At 38.2% G+C, this 18781-nt stretch overlaps 2 protein-coding genes across 8 annotated transcripts in view; both read left to right on the forward strand.

Moving 5' to 3' along the window:
- Positions 1-18781, forward strand: part of Ipo11 (importin 11) — a 154687-nt gene that overhangs the window by 100158 nt on the left and 35748 nt on the right. For 2 of the 7 annotated variants that reach the window (XM_034523467.2, XM_034523470.2), the window contains one exon: positions 18674-18769. In XM_034523467.2, the coding sequence (XP_034379358.1) occupies positions 18674-18769 (96 nt within the window). Of the gene's footprint in view, positions 1-1324; positions 1538-2930; positions 3912-18673; positions 18770-18781 lie in introns of those variants that run through there. The other 5 variants (XR_013105081.1, XM_076916227.1, XM_076916230.1 and 2 more) reach the window with 5 other exon arrangements.
- On the forward strand, positions 3204-3911 carry Lrrc70 (leucine rich repeat containing 70). Its single transcript, XM_034523471.2, has one exon. The coding sequence runs from the start codon at positions 3204-3206 to the stop codon at positions 3777-3779; it is 576 nt and encodes a 191-aa protein (XP_034379362.1). The 3' UTR covers positions 3780-3911.

Consider the following 18781-nt stretch of genomic DNA (forward strand, 5'->3'; position numbering starts at 1 on the left):
TCCCTGTGTGTGTGTTTATGTTTCATACGTAAACACATTCGTGTGTGGGGTTGCATTTGCACATGTGTTTGAAAGCCAGAGTTCAACTTTGGATGTCTTTCTCAGACTTTCTCTACTTTGTTTTTTTCAAGATAGGGTCTGTCACTGATTTAGGTAGGATGACTGTCCAACAAGCTTTGGGGATCTCCTCCTGTCTCTGCCTTTCTAATGCGGGGGTTGTAAGTATCAGCCACAACCACATCAACTTTTTTGACATGGGTGTTAGTAATCAGAACTCAGCTGATCATGTTTGTATAGTAAGCACTTAACCTACCTAGTCATCTCCCAGTCTCTTCTCCCTATCTTTTTATAGAAAGATAAAACTTATGCGAATAATTTGGTAAGGAACTTTATATTATTTTCCAACCCAGGGCATATGCCTTAATTTTTTCAGCAACTAATTGATAGTAATTAGTATTCTGTATACAAAAATACTTTTAAAAATTTCTACAGAAAATATCAGGATAGTATATTAATATTTTGTTCATTATTGTAAATTATTAGTTGACTTTATGTACTGTATTTAAATGAATAAATATGTTTGAAAATAAATATGTCAATGCGCTTACCAATTCTTGGTTTGGTAGCACATGCCTTTGATTCTAGACTCAGGAGGCAGAGTCAGGCAGGTCTCTTATGAGTTCAAGGCAAACCTGGCTTCTATGTATAGAGGGTTCCAGGCTGATCAAGATTACATAGTGAGAGCCTGCCTCAATTTTTTTTAAAGATCACATTATTTCATATACTTTGATTTCAGTGTGCTTTTTTCATTTAGTAATTGTGTGGTTGAGCATCTCTGTCAGGAATTTACTTGTCTTGCAAGCATAAGGCCCTGAGTTCTGATCCTCAACTCCTACCTTAGAAATCTAGCTGTGCTGCTGTAAGTCTGTGGTCCTTCCTCTGGGTAATAGAGACTGTCTGTAGAGCTGTCAGTGAGCTCAGATTCAGTGTGAGAGCCTGGCTTAACAAGCAAGTTATAGGGTAACAGGGACACTGGTGTCAGTTTCTGACATTCATACGCACATGTAGGTATGCATGCCCACACAAACACATGGAGACAGTGTGTTGTTAATAAGTGTGTTGTTGATAATTAGAGACTTCTTATTTAGATATTTGAATATCTCAAGTTTTCAGGCATTTGGCTTTAAAATCCTCTTTCAAGTTATAGGAACTACTTAGGTGTATATATTAGGAAAATTGAATGCATTCTGAAAAAAATACTTTCCTGAGATTTCCTTTCAACAGTACTTTTGAAGCACAGATAAACTTGCTTCCTGTCTCTCAGTTTCCTGTATCCATGGCAACCCCTGTTTTACACATTGGCTGTAGAGGAACCAGTGTGAAGAGTGGCGTTTCCTGCGCAAGCCATGACTTTAAAATTCAGAAAAGGTGGAGTGCTGGAGGTCAGCAGTGGCCCAGAGAGAACGGAGTTAAGCAACGGCTCCGCAGTTAAAACAAAAGCCTAAAGCCAAGTGCTGGGATGCTTTCCTTATTCTTGGTAAGATTATTTAAGTATAGTCGTTTAGCTGAAAGATTTTATGGTAAACTACAGCTTGCTTTTTCTGTAGTATTATTAGGCTTAATGTAGATTATGGGGGATGTATCCAGAGCCGCTAGCCTCACTTCATTTGTCACGTGTCAGAGTTGGTTCTAACAGTTTGTCTCAGCAAACAGTTTTCAGTTTGTTGTGTTTGAATTACCTTTGCTAAAAAATTGATTTCATAGCTGTGTTAGCAGCTCTGTTGGAAATGTCCACTGGAGCACACCGTCACCCATGATATGTGTTACACACAGGTTTGGCTTTTCCTACTTCAAATGGATTACTGAACTTTCAATATTTTGATGCTTTTGTTTTAAGACCTTTCTGATAATTTAAAGTTTTGTCTTTGGAGTCAGTTCTGATGTGGAAAAAAATTAGATTGGGTTACATGTGGATTTTTATTTTCTCTTCCTTGCCTGTGTTTATTTCTGGTTGCTACCTGCCTTTTTAAAAAAAATTTTTATTTATTTATTTTTTATAATCATTATTGTTTAAAGGAATACTGGGATATTTGTATTCTTACCAACTCTTCATGGAAGACAGACTAACCCAGTCCTTTCACACGCCTTAGAATTTTCCTAAAAGTCCATTTTTTTCTGTATCTGATTGGGAATAATGTCTCAAGTGAAAGTGGATTAATTACTTAATTCTTTTGCAGAATTCTATTTGGGTAACTATCACATAGGAATATCTTAAAGGCTTTGTTTAGTAAAGCCATTTGTATTTTCTATCTCTAAACAGTTTTATAAACAGCTTAGTGCCTGAAGTATTTAAGGAACGATGAGATCTTCATGGTCTGTACTTGTGGTCTAACCTTTTGTTCCGAGGAAACTGTTTGATGAACTGCAGATGTCCACACTTACAGAGGACTCACCACTGTACTTGTTATAGTTGGTACAGTTGTTCCCAGATTCTTGACTTATTGAACAATAAAAATTTAAGGCTATAAATCTCAGACATTCAATATCTCATACCACTTGATTATTTGTATCTAAAAAGTAATAGTATAACAAAAATACCATTAACTTTTTTACAAATTTGAGACTGTCTTCATGTTATGCCTTTTGTATGTATCAGTGAGTTATTGATGTAAAGAGTTATTAGTGTAAAGTGTTCCCTCCTAAAGCATGTAAGGATTATAAATGGAACTAGGGCTGGGTTTCGTAAAATTAACAACCTTAAACATTTGATTTTGACTGATAATTATTTAGAAAATTTAAACCTGACACATTTAGCTTGTTAAGCAATTTATTGTAAATTAGAACCAAGAATCTTAACATTGATATTAATACATTTGAACCTATGAGAGCATCTTTGAAGATCCTTAATCTGTCATTTAATAATCTTACAGAATTACATCCAAGGGTCCCTAAGCCATTGTCTTCATTGACTGCTCTTCAGGCAAATTCCAATTTTGTGAATACAAACTTTTGGGTCTTCAAGAGTGGCTAGCCTCGTCAGCCATTGCTGTAAACATCCGTTATCAGAATCCCCTATCTATGTGTGGCAGAGCATTATGTTATATTAAATGGACTGACATTACAAATTGCCTTTACCTTGGACCAATATATCCAGAACCTGGGCTGTAAAATCTCTTCCTATTCGTCACAAGACCACTGCACTCATGATGGCCTGGCATAAAGTAACCACGAGTGGGAAACCTTTGGAAAACATTGTGCCTGAGAGCAGTACCATCTGGGAACCGATCCGCCCTTCCCCGGCCAGTAGACCTTTTCAAGAGAGTACACTTGGTAATGCACTGGAGATGACTGAGGTTGTACCTGTGCAGACACAACTCACTTCTGTTACCTTGAACTCGGAGAAAAACACTGCTCTACCAATTGATGCCTCTTCTGTGTCAGGAAAAACATCTCTAATCTGTACCCAAGAAGCTGAGACGTTGAATGAGGCCTTTGACTTTTTGCTAGCTTTTTTCATCTTAGCTTGTGTTTTAATCATTTTTTTGATCTACAAAGTTATTCAGTTTAAACAAAAACTAAAGGCACTAGAAGACTCAGTGGAAAATAGACTTGAGTATTACAGCTTTTATCAGTCAGCAAGGTACAATGTAACTGCCTCGGTTTGTCACACCTCCCCGGATTCTCTGGAAAGTCCTGGCTTGCAGCAAATTGGACTGGATAAACAAACTGTTCCTGAAAATGGGGCACAAGTCATTCTCTTTGAACATTCTGCTTTATGACTCAGCTAAATATTGACCATAAAAATTCCTTAGTGCCACGTGGCCATAAAGCTTAACCCTTCTCATAGAATTATGTTAGAATTGTTAAATTAGTTCTTATTAGTAATTTGAATAAAGTGTATTTGGTCTGCATATATTTTCTTTGATATTGTACCAAGATAAGTAGGCAACTTTCTGGTACTGAACATCATGTTAAATATGTCACAAATCATGTTTATTTCTAAAGTCTTGTAAGGTTGTACTATCTATATTAAATTACACATTAGGAAAAATAGGGAGAGGGTCTAACTAATTTTTCAAAATTCTCATACTTATGACATGTTGACTTGAGCTGATGCTTTTAATTTAATCTTTGTTGCTGCCTAGGCACTAGGGGTACAGTGTTGAAAGACTAGATGTGGTTTGTATTCTTGCTAGAACTTGAACCTAGAAGAAGACACATGATTAGTATGTAGTATTGCTAAGTGCTGTTCTGGGAAGCACTTTTGAATATATGTGGTGAGGAAGGGTAACTTTATGAGAAAAATAAGAAGCATTAAAACTATCATTCTGTGAATAGAAACACACCTCCCGGTGCTCAAAAAGCAGAGGCAAGCAGATTCTGTGAGTTCTAGGCATGCCAGGGTTATATAGTAAGGCCATGTGTCAAAACTAACACAGAGCAGCAACAACAACAAAAACCACTTTGTCAGGAAACAGAAATTAACCTAGTAAAGAGAGCTGTCAGAAAGGTTACCATGTTAGAAAGATTAATGAACAAGAAAGAATACTGCTTTTCAGGACCTGAAGTCCTGAGCAGATCTGCAGCTACATAGAGAGATCAGTGGTTAAAGGTTATTAGAATTTCATGCTTTACTCTGAGGGCCACAAGGAGCCCTTGAAGAATTTAACCACTGGAGAGATACTATGGAATTCACCCTCTTACAGAAAAAATCCACTCTTTATGGAAGGAACAACATTAACTAAGAAGCAGAACTACTAACCCTGGCGAGAGGCGCCAGTGTGGTGTTGGTCAGGATGGATAGAAAGTTACTCTGTCAGTCAAAGGACCTGTGTTGGTAATTGATTGAGGGATAATTGATTGAGGGGAACTAAAAAATGTTAGGCTTTTGCTACAGGCAATCTTGTACTACATTCTGGAAGCGAGGAAATAATGTTGAGGTGAGTGGGCTAAGATGATCAGTTTTGAATTAATAGAATTTCAGGTTCATGTATAGTTGATGTCCCAGTATAAATACCTGGCAAGCAGAAGTTCAGCATCAGGCTTTATCTGGTAAAGGTAGTTCACATTTATCATCTAACACATTGAAAGTAAAACAAAACAACAACAACAGTAAAACACTTCCTACCAAAACAACTAAGCAAAAAAGATTAGGACTTGAGCGTTTAGACTCTTTTATATAGATGTTTATTAATGGAAATCAAGTAATGCAGTGATTTTCTATATTAGTACACATTTGAAGTTATGTACAAATAATATTAAACAGTAGTTTACTAAGCAAATAATAAACATTTGTGATAGTTAATAGTGATCTGAGCCACAAATAGGTGATCTACTATGTTTGTTCTTCTTGATCCAATTTTTATACTTTATTAAAAAGTTAATATTATCCATATAATATTGTTCTAAAGCATTCTATGGTGTTTAACCAAGTAATAAGTTTAGCTTTTTTTATAACATGGGAATACTTATAAGATGATGGTATTATATAATGCCTTAAGACTATAAGAAAACTCTATATTGTACAATGCCTCAAACTCAGATTTACCCTTTCTTATCCCTGCTCCATTTCTACCACCCACATGGATGACTGAGTGGGTGTAGAACAACTCTGTTAGTTTTCAGGTTTTGTTTTGTTTTAAGACATAGTCTTTCTATGTAGACCAGGTTGGCAAAGTGTTGAGATTAAAGGCGTATGCCAACATACCTGTCTGATTTTCCATTTTCACAAGTTTGCAGATACTGCTGGTTGGGAGACCATGTGTTGAGAATCACTGCATAAAGATATCTGAGAGAAAATGAGAAGGATCTGAGGAGTTGGTTAAAGATGCACTGGAAGTGGTAACAGGGCTGAGAGATGCTCACTGGATAAAAGTCCCTGAGGTCCTGTGCAAGGTGGGAGTAGAGACAGGAGAAACCCTGTAAGTTTCTAGGGCAGCTAGCCCTCATAAGCAATGGAGATTAACCGAAGAGAGCCTGTCTCAAACTAGGTGGATGGTGAGGATAGATGCCTGAGGTAGTCTGTCCTCCACATGCAACATATACATTCACTACAAAAGAAGGCACTAAGAGGAATTTCTTCAACACCCACACCAGAGTTTTCAGTGTTCAGTTCTAGGCTTAGTTTATGATTTCAGGGTGGGGAAAAGTGATTATATTAAAAAAAAACACTCTTCTTTTCCTTACATTATGAATGACTGAAATGACTATTTTTCCCCTTGAGGCATTTTAATCAATGTTTCTTTTGTCAAGTCCTCCAAATCGCTTCTATTCCAGTTGTTTACATTTAGTAGCCAAAGGTGTGGTTAATGGAAGGAAATGCAAACAGTGAAAGTGTGTACAGTAAAAGGTAACAGCTTCTTCACACCCCCGAACTGAAATCCTGTTTTTAAAGACATTCAAAAGAAACATAGCTGTATGTTTGGAGTTTAGAAAAATCTCTGTGATGGGGTCTTTACTTTGATCTTAAAGGTCCCAAGCTTAAAGATTTCACTGGTATGACACAGAAGCTTAAACAAAAGTTTAAAAACAAACAAACAAACCCAACAACCATTTGGTATGTATTTTTGTATGTAATATAGTTGACTGAGATTCAACCAGAAAACTTTAGTTCTGTTACTAGTGATCTATAAATGGAGCTATAATTGATCACATTTGTTTTCATGACATATTCAGTTTGTGCTTTGTCAGTAGGTGTTCACTTTAAAAGTATTAGTCAGCTCACCTTTTTTTTTTTTTTTTTTTGAGACATGGTTTGACAGTGTAGCCCTGGTTGTTGTGGAACTCACTGTACAACAGGCTGGCCTTTTTTTTTTTTTGGCCTTCTGTAACTCAGAGATCTGACTGCCTCTGCCCCATGAGCACTGGAATTAAAGGTGTGCAACTACTCCCAGCCTGGATACTATACTTTTACTACTCCCATTTTCAACAATGGGAGACCTTATATAAATGTTTATGGGGGGGGGGTGTGATCTCTTCCCCACCCTCACCCACACCCCCTCTCTTCCTTGCAGTTGAGTTTCTAGTACATGGACATAAATCTCAGTCTGCTCTTAGTTGTGTCTTTGGAAAACTTGTTGCTTTTGCCAGATAATTTTCTATGGCAATCATTTTTTCTAAGCTTAATTTTATATGGGTATATTTCTTTGTGTAAATAACATAAATGAATATCCTTTGAGACCTTTTAAAACTCCTCTTTCCTCAGCGATTCCTTGCTTATGAAAGCTTCTCAAGCTGTCTTACACTGTAGCATGGCTCCACTCAGAGGTTTACTCTTAGTGTATACAGAAGGAACTTTGCAGGGGCAGCCAGGCAGTAGAGTTTCCAGCAGATAGAAAGCCCTGGGTGTGGAAGTCTGTGGAGGAGACCTGTGAGGATAAGCAAGGGAAGGACTGGCAACAATATTGCCGTGAGCTTGGGTTTTGAAACGTAGAGGAAAGTTATTGAAAGATAGAAGTGTTTGCTTTAAAGCAGAGAAAGATACATTCAGATTTTTCAAAGGAACACTCTGAAATCAAGTGCGATGAAGCATATCTGTGATTCCAGGGTTCAGGAGGGAGGAGGCAAGTGGATCAAAAGTTAAAGGTCATCCACCTGAAGGCTGGCTTGGGTTACTTGAGTTTGTCTCAAAAACTACAACAAAATCTCTCTAGTGTGTGCTAGAGAGGATGGATTACAGAAGTGGTGAGAGGAAGTTTCCTTGTTTAAGAGCTCACATGGGTATTTAAACTAGAGACAGGATTGGCCCATGGCACAGCATCAGCATAGGAATATCTGGAGGTAAATGTGGCAGAATTTGATGGTGAATTGGTTTGGGGAAGAGTAAATGAGAAGAAAAGGTAGAACTGAAAACACAGGTTTCTGGCTTGATTCTGGTGTGATGGAGCTTGTCTTTATTTGTGGAAGGAAATTTAGGAGAGCCAGGTTTTATTAGTTTTCCCGTTTGTTTTGGCTTTTACATTTGCTTGGGGGAGGGAACATTCATAGAGTTTGACATGCTTGAGTTTGACATGCTTGTGAGGTTACCAAGAGCAGATGGGGGAGAGGGTGTGGGTTCAGTTAAGACTGCCATTCCCTGAGAAGGCTCCTTGGGAAAGCCCCTGAGAAAGTGTGCTGGGCGTGGGTGGAGGGATGTTTGTCAGGGGACCCACCTAGATAGCAGACCTACATAGCCTTTTGGTATATTATACATATAGCAAAGTAATCAAATTTTTAACAAGGTCTTACTCTCTAGCCTTGGCTAACCCAAAACCATATGTAGACCAGGCTGACCCTGCACTCTCAGAGATGCACTCAGCTCTGCCTCCCGAGTGCTGAAATTAGAGGCTTTTTCCCATCATGCCAGCTACCATATGAATATTTTTAAATAATTGAAAACTAAAGGCTAGAAAGATAGCTCAGTGGTCAAGAGCACTTGTTCCTCTTGTAGAGGGTGGCTCATAGTCATTTGTAACACCAGTTTCAGAAGATTCAGTTTTCTCTTCTGATCTCTTAGGGCAGAGGTGTGCACATGGCGCACAGAAGTACAGGAAAAGCACTCATACACATACAATTATAGAAATAACACTTTAGAGAAATGGTTTTTTCTCTTATCCCAAATCATAATTTTATGTTTCTTGCCAGTTTTTTAACTATCAAGGTTACTGTTTTTTGATCCATTTTTCCCTACATTTTTGTTAATTTTTTCTTTTCTCTTTATTGATGTTATTGTTTTGATTTGTGTGTGTGTGTGTGTGTGTGTGTGTGTGTGTGTGTGTTTGGGGTTATTTTTGGAGAATTTGTTACAATATATTTTGCTCATATTCACCCACCCCTCCCAGATCTATCCCATCTTGCCATCTATGTTCTCTCTCTCTCTCTCTCTCTGTAACTTTATGGCTTCTTTCTTGTGCTTTATTGACAGGTAGTTTCTTACCAGTTATTGGCATCAGTATCCTCATCATTTATAGCTGAGTTGCCTTTTAATCATGGAATGCTAGCTCGGCCTGGTAGTGGACACCTTTAATCTCAGCACTCAGGAGGCAGAGGCAGGTTGATCTTCAAAACTTTGCGGCCAGTCTAGTCTACATAGTGAGTTCCAAGATAGCCAGGGCTACCTTATTAAGAGCCTGTCTATGTGTGTGTGTGTGTGTGTGTGTGTGTGTGTGTGTGTGTGTATGTGTGTTTCTGTGTTTGTTTTCTGGAGCACATTATTCTTATTTTGGGCTGAGCTGGATGACATACGGGACTTTTTCAGGACTTTAATCCTGAATACAAGTACCTTGTCATATAACTTTAATAATGTCACTACAGTTGGCTTTGTATCACTCCTATGTGTATGAATGTTTTGCTTGTATGCTTGTCTGCACATTATATGTACGCAGTGCCTTTTGGATCCTCTGGAATCAGAGTTACAGACAATTAATTGTGAGCCTCCATGTAGGGGCTAGGAATTGAACCCTATGTCCTCTGGAAAAGAAGACTTAAGTGCCAAACCATTTCTCCAGCCCTAACACTTGGCTTTTAAAATTTGTTCTAGGGTATATAGCTTTGATAATTTGTCCTAGGGTATATAGTTTTGATTGCCTTGTAATGACTGATCACATAGCTTTGTTTTAAATAGTTTCCAGATTGACAGTGATGGGGTCTTAACCTGATCCCATGGTTAGTAATTCACACAAGGTTGGAGATGCAGCTCAGCTGGTAGAGTACTTACCTAGCATACACTAAACCTTAGTTTTGATTCCATTCCCCCAAACCAGGTGTGCTGTGTGCAGGAAGGTGATAAGTTTGAGATCTCTCCCTTTATTACTTTGAAAGTTTGGTACCAGCTTGGGTTACATGTGACTTGTACTAGACACTGGACATTAGTATGCCCTTGCTTGACGTTGTTTCCTATGCATGCATATGCTTTCTCTTGCAAAATCACAAAAGATGGAAAATCCTTCTTATCCTAAGATACAGTATGTAGTAGCTTGTATGAGAATGCCCCCTACAGCTTATATGTTTGAATACATAATCCTTAGCTGGTGGGCCTGTTGGGAAGGATTGAGAGGTGTGGCCTCGTTGGAGAAGGCGTGTAATGAGGCAGGCTTTGAGGCTGACTCAGTACCATTCCCAGTTAGCTCTTGGCCTCTATCTCTAGATGTGAGCTCTCAGCTGTTTCTGCCTGCAAGCCTTTGCTCCACTGTCATGGACTGTAAAGCTCTGGAACCTTAAGCCCAATTAAGACACTTCTTTTATAAGTTGCCATTGCCGTTAGGTTTTATCACACCAATAAAAGAGTAACTAATACACTACATATTGATCTTCTTTTAAAAAAAAAATTGCATTACATTTTTTCAGTGTACCACCTGTAAGAGTCATCTTTCTATTTCCACGACCTGAGTTCTGAGGGTCAAACTCAGGTCTTCAGTGTTGATGCTAAGCGCCTTTACCCACTAAACCATCTCACTGCTCCCAGATCCGCCACTGTAATTCTTTCTTACAGTGTTGGGGATAATGGCTTGAGGATGGGGCAGAAAGTCTTACATGCCTGGGCAGTAACAAGAAACAAATACAAATCCAGATAATATGAGGAATAATATATCACACATAAAAACCTTTGTACAATCATTGACTTAAAGAAAATAAGCTTTGCTTTAAGACAGCGAGTTGTGGAGCTGGATCGGTTGCTTTGTAGTTCAGGACACTGGTTGCTCAGGTCCTGGGTTCAATTACCAGCACCCTCGTGGTTGGTCACAATTGGCTGTAACTTCAGTTTCAAGTGATCTACCACTCTTATGGCTTCCACAGGCACCAGGCTTGCAAGTGGTGTACAGATATATAGATATAGATATAGATCTATCTATCTATCTATCTATCTATCTATCTATCTATCTATCTATCTATCTATCTATATATCACATCACACAGGCAAAGCATCTGTACGCATAAAAATAGATATTTTTTAAAAGTGAATTAATAAACTTTGAATTGTGAATGTTCAGCCCTTCTTGGCAGGCATTTCTGAAACTAGATTTCTTTATATGCTGTCTCATGACCATGCCAAGACCTTTCTATGTAGAAAGAATTGTGTTTCTATGTAGGGGACATAAAATATTTACAGGCTAAATTCTGGAAAGTAAAGGGAAACTTTCAGTATACACATCAATACTGCCATAGTTTCATGTTGTAGAGATCCTGGGATAGAACTGTTGACTGTGCCTTTCTTGCTTCCTTGAACTCTTCAATAAACGTCTGTTATTTGTTTACTCTTGTTAAGTTGTATAAACCCTGTAAAGCTGTTAAGAAATACAGTTGAGAATATCTTGTCTGGTTGTTGCTTTAAGGGTTTAATAGCTTCTTTCTTTCTTAAATTTCCTGCTCTTCCAAACTCTAATATTAAAGATAAAATAATTCAAGAATGATTTTCGTTATTAAGTAGGTGTGATCTGTGATTGGTATGATTAAGACCTGCTTAGATTAGAGATAATTTTAGTGTTTAAAGTTCTGATTCTTTTCTTTGGCCCGCTACTATGAAATTTTTGTACAGCATCAATTTTGACTTATAAAATTGTATTGAAAATGTCCGTGTTTATTCTTGCCTGTTTTCTCCTAGGACAGGAGGATGAAGAGAGGATTAGAACTTGTAAAGTCATCACTTAAAAGAGAGAGAAATTAAGATTGTGCTCTTATGTGGTTGGCCAATGTAGAATGCCCACTAAAGAAATACTCAAACAAATTGGGCAGACAGGTGCCGGACACCCATTCACCTTAACCAAATAAGCATTAGAACATTCTGCTTATTTTGTCTTTGTGGATTAAAAGCTTTGTTGGCTTTCTAAGGACATTGAGTTTTCTAAATATCTCTTGTTTGAGTTCATTATAAGAGAAATAATTTTAAACTAGCTCTTTTAAAATCAAATGAACAAACATAGAAAAAAATGATTTTGGTACATTACTGAGTTTTCAAAAGCAAGGGGAAAATCACTTTTTATTAGGCTACACAATCTGTCCTTACCTCATTTTTATATACCTCTAGGAGATAGTAACAATTTAAAACTAGTTCTCTTTATGTGTGCATTTTAGTGAAAAAAGGAATAAATGAAACTTGTGTGGAATGAATTTATACGATCAAATAGCCTTTTATTTGCTGGTTTCAGGAGTTTGTGCCCTCATGTATCTAATCCTTGTACTCATATAGAAATGGTTACCACACAACAAGTGTCCCTAGGATGCACAGGGGATTGTTTTGGGGATACTTCGGATAAAAATCTACAGATGCTCAAGCCCCATTTATAAAATGGTGGAATTTCATAAGCCATGCACACCCCTCCTTTTACATTACATAATCTGGATATGATTTAAAAACATCTAAAACAGCTAAAAATCCTAAGTTATACCCCACTATTAGTGACTAGAATAATGGAATCTGTCTGTGTGCATCTCAGTGCAGATGCAGTTTTTCTCCAAAGTGTTTTGACCTGTGGTAGGTTGACTGCATCGATGTGGGTCCAGCAGATACGGAGGGCTGAGGATGCCTGAACAGTACAAGCCAGTGTTTTAAATGGGCCGTGTTGATGATGGGGCTTAGGTCAGTGGTGGAGTGCTTGCCTAGCAGGCTTGAGGCCCTGGATGTAAGTCCTAGCATGTGCTTTTTGTGGACCTTTCTGTTGTTTTCATGATTCCATCTGAATCAAGTATATGAGAAAAGAAAGTGAAAGGCACGGGAAAAAGGAAGAACAAACCGAGGTCGCTAAATGACCCCTTCAGTTTCACTTTGACTCTCCAGTATTCTTGATATCAAAATTCCTTTGCTTTTAAAAAAAAACAATTTCACACATAGATTTATGACTCACTCATTCTCTGTGTTCTGGTGCATACCCAGTATTAAAGAGTCACTTGGATGTTTCTTATCTATGTATCAGCTATTCGGAGCAGTGATTATATTTATTTGTTTAAGTGCTTCTGTAAACATTTGTGTGTGTGCATTCACATAGTGCCATAGCACCTATGTGACTGTCAGAGGACAACGTATGGGCCTCAGTCTCCACTCTACCATGATGGTCTCCAGGATTGACCTGGTTGTCAGACTTGGCATTGTTACCTGCTAAGCCTCCTCACTAACCCCATGACTATAATTTTAAAAGGAAGTAAATAATAAGAAAACTCCAGAAAACAGTCCAGATTACCTTACATGGAGAGTTGATTTTCAAAACGTCAGAAGTCCACAGAATTGACATTACAAACATTTCTGTATTAATGTTGATTTTGATTAGAGACCTGTCTGCTCCTGACAGCTTCCTGTCTTGGATTCTAAGAAGAAATTGAGCATCTTTAGAGTTACTCCAGTTGTGGTGAGACAGCCACTAGGCAAGAATTGCCTCTTTCCATCTATAGACAAATTACTGTCCAGAAAAGGACACACTTGCAGAATAGTCGACTGATTATATCTGCCTAGACAGAGTAATCAGCCCTTTATAATTCTACATCACTAAGGTCTGTCAGATGATCCTGGGCCAGAAGGCTGAAGATCAGATGCTCCAACATTTTGTAGTATAGGGACTGTCCAGGTGTTCAGTTGTATCCTTAAATTGGCTAAGTTTTAGAAGCTATGCTTTGTGCGTCCCATAATTTCAGTTAACTCAGTCATTCTGGATTTCTGACGGGGTTGAAGACTTATAGTCTCATAGCCGATCCTTGCTATTTACTTTGAGAGAAAAGATTTGAGTGGATGGTTTTCAGCTGACATTCATTCTAAAGCCAGGAAAAAAGCCAGGTTCAGAACTAAGTGTTTTAGTTAGGATAGATGACAGAGGTTCTGGTTAGTCAACAAAATGATGGACTGGGTATTAGGACTATCTTGTACCTCACTGGTATAAATTGGTATATAATTATGCTCTAATTGTATTTTTGAGAGAAATGTTTTATTTTGACAGGAAGGGTGATATGTAGGAGGAGCTAAGGTGAGAGGAAGAGAAGGAGTAAGGAGAGGAGAAGAAGAAGGAGAGGAGAAGCTAGGTGATGAGAGAGAAGGGGGGGGGGGGGAGACATGGAGGCAGATGTTCACATGTCTTCACCAGTCAAAGATAGTTGATATATCTAAGTTGGGTATTGGATTACACTTCTGATTGAGCATTACCAAACTTATAAAGCTTTTGATTAACATTTGTACAAAAACATTTATACAAAAAAATTGTATAAAAGCAAAAAGGAAAAGGGGGCATCGGATAGGGGTTTTCTAGGGAGGGGAATTGGGAAAAGGGGATGGCATCTGAAATTGTAAATAAAATATCCAATAAAAAAATAAAAGAAAAGAAAAAAGAAAACTCCAGGAAGAAAATAAGGGAAAGTCTGCAGCATTTGCAATCATGAATTTTCTTGATTGTTTATTGAGTGTTCATACATCATAATATTATTCTATGGGGTATAAAAATAACCATAACACATGATCCTTATTTAAATTGTATATGATCTTAAGCAAAACAGTTCTCAAAAATCAAAGGACAAAGGAGGAACATAACATGAAAGATACCTCACTGGTACATGTCCAGTGAGTGAAGAGCTTTTGTTGAATTCAGAAGAGTGCTCTGTTACCTGGGTGAGAAGTCCCAGAAGTCTTCATGGTGAAAGTGGGAAGGAAGGGAGCAATTTGAGAAACAGAGAACACGAAATGTTGGTTTCTGCAGGGCTACCGTGCATCACTAGATAGATCTTAGGTAGTCTTTTCAGGGATTGTAGAGTCCTAGGCCTTCGTAGTTAAGATGGATTCTTACTCCAGTAAGCGGTAGGTTAAGGGGTTAAGAACTAGTCCTGGCATTAGGTTGGAGTGGGTGATCCAGGAGGACTGCCAGAGATGACACCCTGAGAAGGAAAACCCTTCTCCTGGATATAATGGGATGGTTTTCATCAGAAGGTACACAGCGGCAAAAGCACTGCTATCTTTAAGCAAAGTCCTACCTGTTCTCCCTCCCAGCCTTTTCATTGCATTCTAGTTTGTAGCTTTGTTTTGATCGTTTCCTTTTAAATATCTAGTCACATTTAAAAGCATATGTCTAGAAGCCAGCAGCATGGATCCTGAGGTTAAGACACTCACCACTAAGCTGGATGATCTGAGTTTCATCTCTGAAACCCCACATGGTGAAGCAGAAATCCTGACTCCTGCGAGTCGTCAACTCTGACTTCTCTCTGAACCCTACCCAAATAAATAAATAGAAAAGTGTTTTAAGAAGTTCAAAACCCTTATTCTAGAAAATAGTATAAAAAATGATTCTTACTTTATGCCCAGGAGTTAAAGTGTTTTGTGTGTGTGTGTGTGTGTGTGTGTGTGTGTGTGTGTGCGCGCGCGCGTGCGCGCACACACACACAGGAGCAAAAACAGGGCTTCTGATCCCCTGGATATACAGGTAGTGATAAGCTGTCTGAGGTGGGTGCTGGGCACTGAAGCCCACTCTTCTGCAAGAGCAGTACATGCCTAACTGCTGAGCTATCTCTTTAGCCCCAAAGAAATCTTTTTTAAAAAGCTTCATTATAAAATGTTACAAGTTGGGTCATTAGGAGGAATGCATTATACAATAGTAGCACTCGAAGAGTTTGTAATGTCTTCATGCTTATTTATTTAAATATAGATTCTGAAGCCTGGAGTAGGGGTACACACCTGTAATCCCAGCACTTGTGAAGCAGAGGCAGGTATCTGTGAGTTCAAGGTCAACCTGGTCTACATAAGTGTTTGAAGATAGCTACATAGATATAAAAAATATTATATCTTAAAAAAAATATTCTGAATGCCGGGAAAGTACACACTACTTTGACTTGTAGTTTTCTCTATTATTTGGAAGCACGTTCTCTGAACTGCTTAATGAGTAATAGTTAAGGTGCTTCTTTTTGAGATTGCTTTCTGAAACTCCCGAGTGGTTTGGAGATAGTTATACTGTCTCACTTGTCTTTTTTGCTCTTCAGGTCTTTCTCACTAGAGTAAGCTCTTCCATTCAAAGCCAGCTTTAGTTCCCTTGGACCCGGGCTGTGGAGTTCCTCTCCTCCTCTCCGACACTTGAGAGAGAGATACAGCAGAGTAATATTTCTTGTCACACTGAAGTTGACAGGAAAATTCATAATTAGTATTTTGAGAAAACATTGACATTGATTCCAAATTCTCCAGTCTTCCCAGGAGTGAGGTTAATGCTCAGAGATGATGTTAATAGAGAAGACAATTTAATGTATTCTCCCTAGAAATCCTGAAATAGATCCATGGGCGAGATCCCTGGAAAGGGAGAGCAGGACTTTTGTCTATTTAATCCAATGCTGTCAGTGTCGTATTAAGAAGAAATTTCAGGTTCTACTTGCCTTGGCATCTATGATGGCTCTGTGGTGATTTGTTTCTCGGTGTAAAGTAATGGCCATATTCTTTCTACCTTTTGTCTTCAGAGCCAAATCTAGGCTTCATTTATAGGTAAGGAAACTAAAGATCACATAATTTGTGGCTAAATTTCTAATGAAAAATCTTGACTTTTTTTCCAGTGTATATAATAGAATGTACAATGAATGTTTTTTAGAAAATATTCTTTAATTCTATGATAAAGAAATCGAGATGGCATAAAATACATCCTTGTGAAATAAGATGTTCTACTCAAACAAGAATGTATCAGAATGATTCCTACCAGTTGGGACTCAGCCCATTTGATAATTCGCTTCTTCAACATATAACATTTGGATGTACGCAGGGAGAAGTGGCCCAGACTGCTGACCTTGGAACTCTTTGATGAATCTTGTTGTTTTTAAAGACAGGGTCTCACTTTGAGGCTGTGGCTACAAACGTAATATGTAGATCAGACTGGTCTTGAACTCATAGAGATCCACCTGCCTCTACCTCCGTCTTGTTGGAATTAAGGTAATCGTCACCCGGTTTGCTGAGCCTTTAAAAAAGTTAATCATGCATGTTAATGTAGTCTGAGTAACACAGGGTCAAGCCCATTGTAGGGATAAAAGTATAGTCCAGGAGGCAGTGACTTATTCAGCAACTTTGAAGTTTCTATCGTATAATTTAATGGTACCACGTGGTAGTAGATGGCCGCTTTTACTCTTTTGAAATAGCAGTTTTATATAAGCTATGGTGTATGTATAGCAAAAGTATACAGTGTTGACAGATTGATACCTGTGCACAGCCATTGCCATGCTCATGGTAGGAAGTAGTTACGTCACCCAAAATGTTCAGATAGCCTTGCCTTTTGAACATTTTGTAGACATGGTCCTAGAATATGTAGCCCTTTCTTGAATCTGGCCTGTTGCTCTTACTAGGATGCCTTAGAGAATCAATCATGTTGCCTGGGAAGGTTTTTTTTTGGTTTTTGTTTGTTTGTTTGTTTGTTTTCTGAGTATATTCTGTTGAATAAATTTTATGGGCCTGAGTGTGTGTTCAGACTTACTCATTGACTAGTTGATGGGCATTTATGGGTTGTTTGCAGGTTGAGATTGTTAAAGTAAACTTATCGCAAATATTTGTACGGATCTTAGAACCCTCATTTGGATTTTAGGTAAATACCTGCAAGTAGGATTGCTTAACTTTATTAAAATGTGACATATTTTCCAATGTGAATGTAGAATTTTAAGTTCTTGTTAACAATATGTAAGACTCTTCACTATTACGTAGTATTGGTGGCTGTCTTTCTCATGTTTGGGTGGGGGGGGGAGGTGCATCTGCGTACACATGAATACTCATGTAGTCTACAGACAGCCTTGGGTCTTGTTCTTAGGAGCCATCACTTGTCATTTCTGGTGGCTTGTGCTGCCATGCTGTGCCATGGTGGCCCCTGAGCATCACATGCCTAGCAAGTACTTTATCAGCTTAGCCTTTTCTAAGCCCGGAGTATTACTAGTCTTCTTAATTTTACTTTCAAATAAAATTTCTTGTGATTTCAGCTTGTGTTTCTGTAATGCCTAATTATATGCAACATCTTTTTAAGTACTTTCATGAAATCTGAATGATTTTCTTGGTGAACTTCCTGTTCACATTTTTTTCCATCTAAACCTTTTCTACTTCAAAATGAAGTTGTTTGTCTGCTGATTCTGACAGATTGTTCTGAACTCTTTATAGGCTGGGCCCAACTTTTTGCCAAATGTTTTAACAATATTTCTTTCACACTGCAACATGTTTTTTTTCTTTTTTTCCCTTAACAATGTCTTCAGAAAGGCAGAGATTTTTGCCAGGACTCTGTGTCCCTGTTGTTGTAAAACTTAACATACGACTATTAGAAAAAATGGTAAAAACCAATATGTATCTGGTGTGCGTGTATGTGAGTGTTTGTGTGTGTGTTGGGGGTAGTGTATGCAGTAGGATGTATCTCTCTCTCCATCGCTGTCTGCACTATTCCTATGTGACAAGGGACCTTCTTGTCTCCACCTTCAAAGCTAGGGTAACAAACTCATACACACCTGCACCACCTCATGTGGATGCTGGGGACTCAGGTTCAGGTCCTTATGCTCCCGTGGCCAGCACTCCTAACCACTGACTCATCTCCTCAGCCTTGGTTGTCTTCCCTGCTGCTCAGCTAGTATTACAAATGTGCAGTTGTAAAAATATTACCCTGAAATATATTTTGAAGGGTTTTTTTTTTCTGTTTCAGTACTAAATTTACATGTTCAAGATAGTGTTTGGAGTTTTTTTAAAGATGGTGTTAAAATACTCTGGTTAATCTGTATTGTTTTTCTTTTATTCTAGTGTTATTCAAGATAAATTTTGTGGAATTATAAATATCTCAGTGGAGGCCCTTCATGATGTTATGACAGAAGACCCTGAGACAAGAACTTACAAAGAGTAGGTGGATCA

Source organism: Arvicanthis niloticus, chromosome 19 (genome assembly GCF_011762505.2).
Source record: "Arvicanthis niloticus isolate mArvNil1 chromosome 19, mArvNil1.pat.X, whole genome shotgun sequence".
Lineage (NCBI taxonomy): Eukaryota > Metazoa > Chordata > Mammalia > Rodentia > Muridae > Arvicanthis > Arvicanthis niloticus.